Source organism: Bos javanicus, chromosome 7 (assembly GCF_032452875.1).
Source record: "Bos javanicus breed banteng chromosome 7, ARS-OSU_banteng_1.0, whole genome shotgun sequence".
NCBI lineage: Eukaryota > Metazoa > Chordata > Mammalia > Artiodactyla > Bovidae > Bos > Bos javanicus.
The window spans coordinates 2,666,377-2,669,194 of record NC_083874.1 but is presented as its reverse complement, the minus strand read 5'-3'; the positions used below and the strand labels follow the sequence as shown (position 1 = coordinate 2,669,194).

The following is a 2,818-nucleotide window of genomic DNA, read 5'->3' as shown; positions in this document are numbered from 1 at the left end:
ATCATATACGGATTTTATTATGTTGAGGTATGTTCTTTCTATGCCTGCTTTCTGGAGGGTTTTTGTCATAAATGGATGTTGAATTTTGTCAAATGCTTTCTCTGCATCTATTGAGATAATCATATGTTTTTGTTTGTTTGCTTTTGTTTGTTTTTTAATCTAAAATTTTATTTTATTTCAGTCTGAGTATTGCCACTTATTCAAATAGCTCACATAAACCCATTGCATCCAAAAAGGAAATATAAAATGCTTCTAACAGCATAAGCACAGTTGGCATGGCCTATCCAAAGGTCTTCCAATAGTGTCCACAAGCAAAAAAAAAAAAAAAAAATCTAAATGGAGTTAAGCCATAAACTGGATGTTCTTATCATCTGTGCCGTAAGAAATATTCAACATCAGTTTGGTTTTAAAAACCCATCAAATATCAGTCATGGCAAGGAAGACCACTGAGCTGACTTCTGATAACTAAGTTGTTATCACTGAACGTAACGTATCCTACATGATTGCTGCCATGCGGAAGATCTTGGGGTAGGAGCTCTTCACAAGTAACACAAGCACCACTTGCACAGGAATGGCCGGGCATTCCCAGAGCAGCCATGTGCTCCTGACTTCCTCCACTGCTTCTTCCTCACCATGGCACTCAAGCCTCCAAAGCTGAGAGGGCAATGCTCAAACTCACTGAAGGCTTTTACAAAGAAGACTAATGAAGGAGATGTTGTGAGGTACAGCTAAATACTAAAAGTGATGACGATGATGAGATCTTGAGTACTTGAGCCTATTTATATTGCCTTGGATTCATTGATTTTGCATGTTAGCCTGATTTCTATCTCACAGGACACTGTGGGGGATTAAGTGAGATAAAGTATGTGACAGTCTAGTTTGTGTCTGCATAACCAGTATATAGTATTCCTATCCTCCTCCCCATCCCCAAAGAGGGTAGTCCTTGAACTTTCAGAGTACTCTGTAAAGAAGAAATTAGTATTTCTATCTGCATCCGTGTCAGCATGATTCTAAATTTCTCCCGAGAGTCACTTCTCTTTTGTAAAATAAACTTTATACTATTTGAAATATATGTGAAGCTTCATTTTTGTTCAGGGTTTTTAACTTCTCATTGTGAAGAGTTACTTCTGAGGAACTGAAACCCCAGAAGGTAACCATAACAAAAACATGTTCAGTGTTTTTTTATATTTTAAATGATGGTTCAAAGGCAGACTTGTAGACTTGTATCTCTTCAGGAGATGGAAGGCAAATGCAGCCTCTGAAGGGAACTGTTCTAATTATTGCCTAAAAAAGTAAAGTTATACAACTATATTCAAGGACATAAGACAAGGCACTACATTAAAACTAGGATGACTGAACAGTTAGGGGGAAACAGCTGAAAGAGTAAAGGGAGAGAGATTTAAGAATAATCTGAGTTGGGACAAGGATCCATCATTCCTGGATGCTTCTGTTATCTGAATATCTTGAATCACATGATTTCCTGTTTTACCCTCTACAATGTCTCCACTGAAATTTCAAATCAGCATTCTCACAGAACTAAATAATAGTTATCATTGTGTTGGGATTCAAAATTTCAATCCAGTAAACATCAGGATCTTGAATAAATGCCAGGCCTTTCATTTTACCATCATCAGGTTTCTTCACAAATTTGACTCCCAGTTCTTCAAATCTTTTACAAGCACCATGAACATCGGGAACAGCAATTCCAATGTGACCAAATCCTCGAGGGTCTGAATTGCCACTGTGGTAACTCTGGGTCTCATCATCTTCGGTGCCCCAACTGTGTGTCAGTTCAAGTGTAGCTTTTCTGGAGAATACCCACGCTACTTTTTCATCTTTATCTTTTGGGATGTCATTTTTATCCTCATAAGCCAAGAAATACAGTGAAAATTTCATAGTGGGGAAATCAAGTTTCTGGAGTAGTGTCATTCCAAGAATTCTCGTATAAAAATCCAGTGACTTCTTAGGATCCTTAATTCGCAACATGGTCTGCTGCAAGAGAAAATCCTTGGTGCTGGGGTCCGGGTCGGAGCAACAGCTGAGGGCAGCCTTGTTGATGAGGCCGCTGGACTCGGGCTGTGGTTCTGCCATGGCCGCACTGCTGTATCATGGACGACTGTCCCCGGGAATGCAAGACGTATCCCAATCATATGCTTTTATCTTTCAACTTGTTAATGTGATGTATCACATTGATTGACTTGCATATATTGAAGAATCCTTGCATTCCCTGGGATAAAGCCCACTTGGTTATGATGTATGATCTTTTTAATATGTTGTTGGATTGTTTGCTAGAGTTTTGTTAAGGATTTTTGCATCTGTGTTCATCAGTGATACTGGCCTGTAGTTTTCTTTTTTTGTGGCATCTTTGTCATGTTTTGGTATTAGGGTGATGGTGGCCTCATAGAATGAGTTTGGCAGTTTACCTTCCTCTGCAATTTTCTGAAAGAGTTTGAGTAGGATAGGTGTTAGCTGTTCTCTAAATTTTTGGTAGAATTCACCTAGTAGCACAGTTTATTTATCCGATACAAAGAAATAGAGGAAAACAACAGAATGGGCAAGACTAGAGAGCTCTTCAAGAAAATTAGAGATACCAAGGGAACATTTCATGCAAAGATGGGCTCGATAAAGGACAGAAATGGTATGGACCTAACAGAAGCAGAAGATATCAAGAAGAGGTGGCAAGAATACACAGAAGAACTGTACAAAAAAGATCTTCACGACCCAGATAATCACGATGGTGTGATCACTGACCTAGAGCCAGACATCCTGGAATGTGAATTCAAGTGGGCCTTAGGAACCATCACTACAAACAAAGCTA

General features: G+C 39.0%; 1 protein-coding gene across 1 annotated transcript; it reads right to left on the bottom strand.

The window, feature by feature from the left end:
• Positions 1-319: 319 nt before the first annotated feature.
• On the bottom strand, positions 320-2,157 carry LOC133250304 (lactoylglutathione lyase-like). The gene has a single exon (XM_061421328.1). It carries the CDS (start codon positions 2,089-2,091, stop codon positions 1,537-1,539), a length of 555 nt encoding a protein of 184 aa, XP_061277312.1. The 5' UTR covers positions 2,092-2,157; the 3' UTR covers positions 320-1,536.
• Positions 2,158-2,818: the final 661 nt, after the last annotated feature.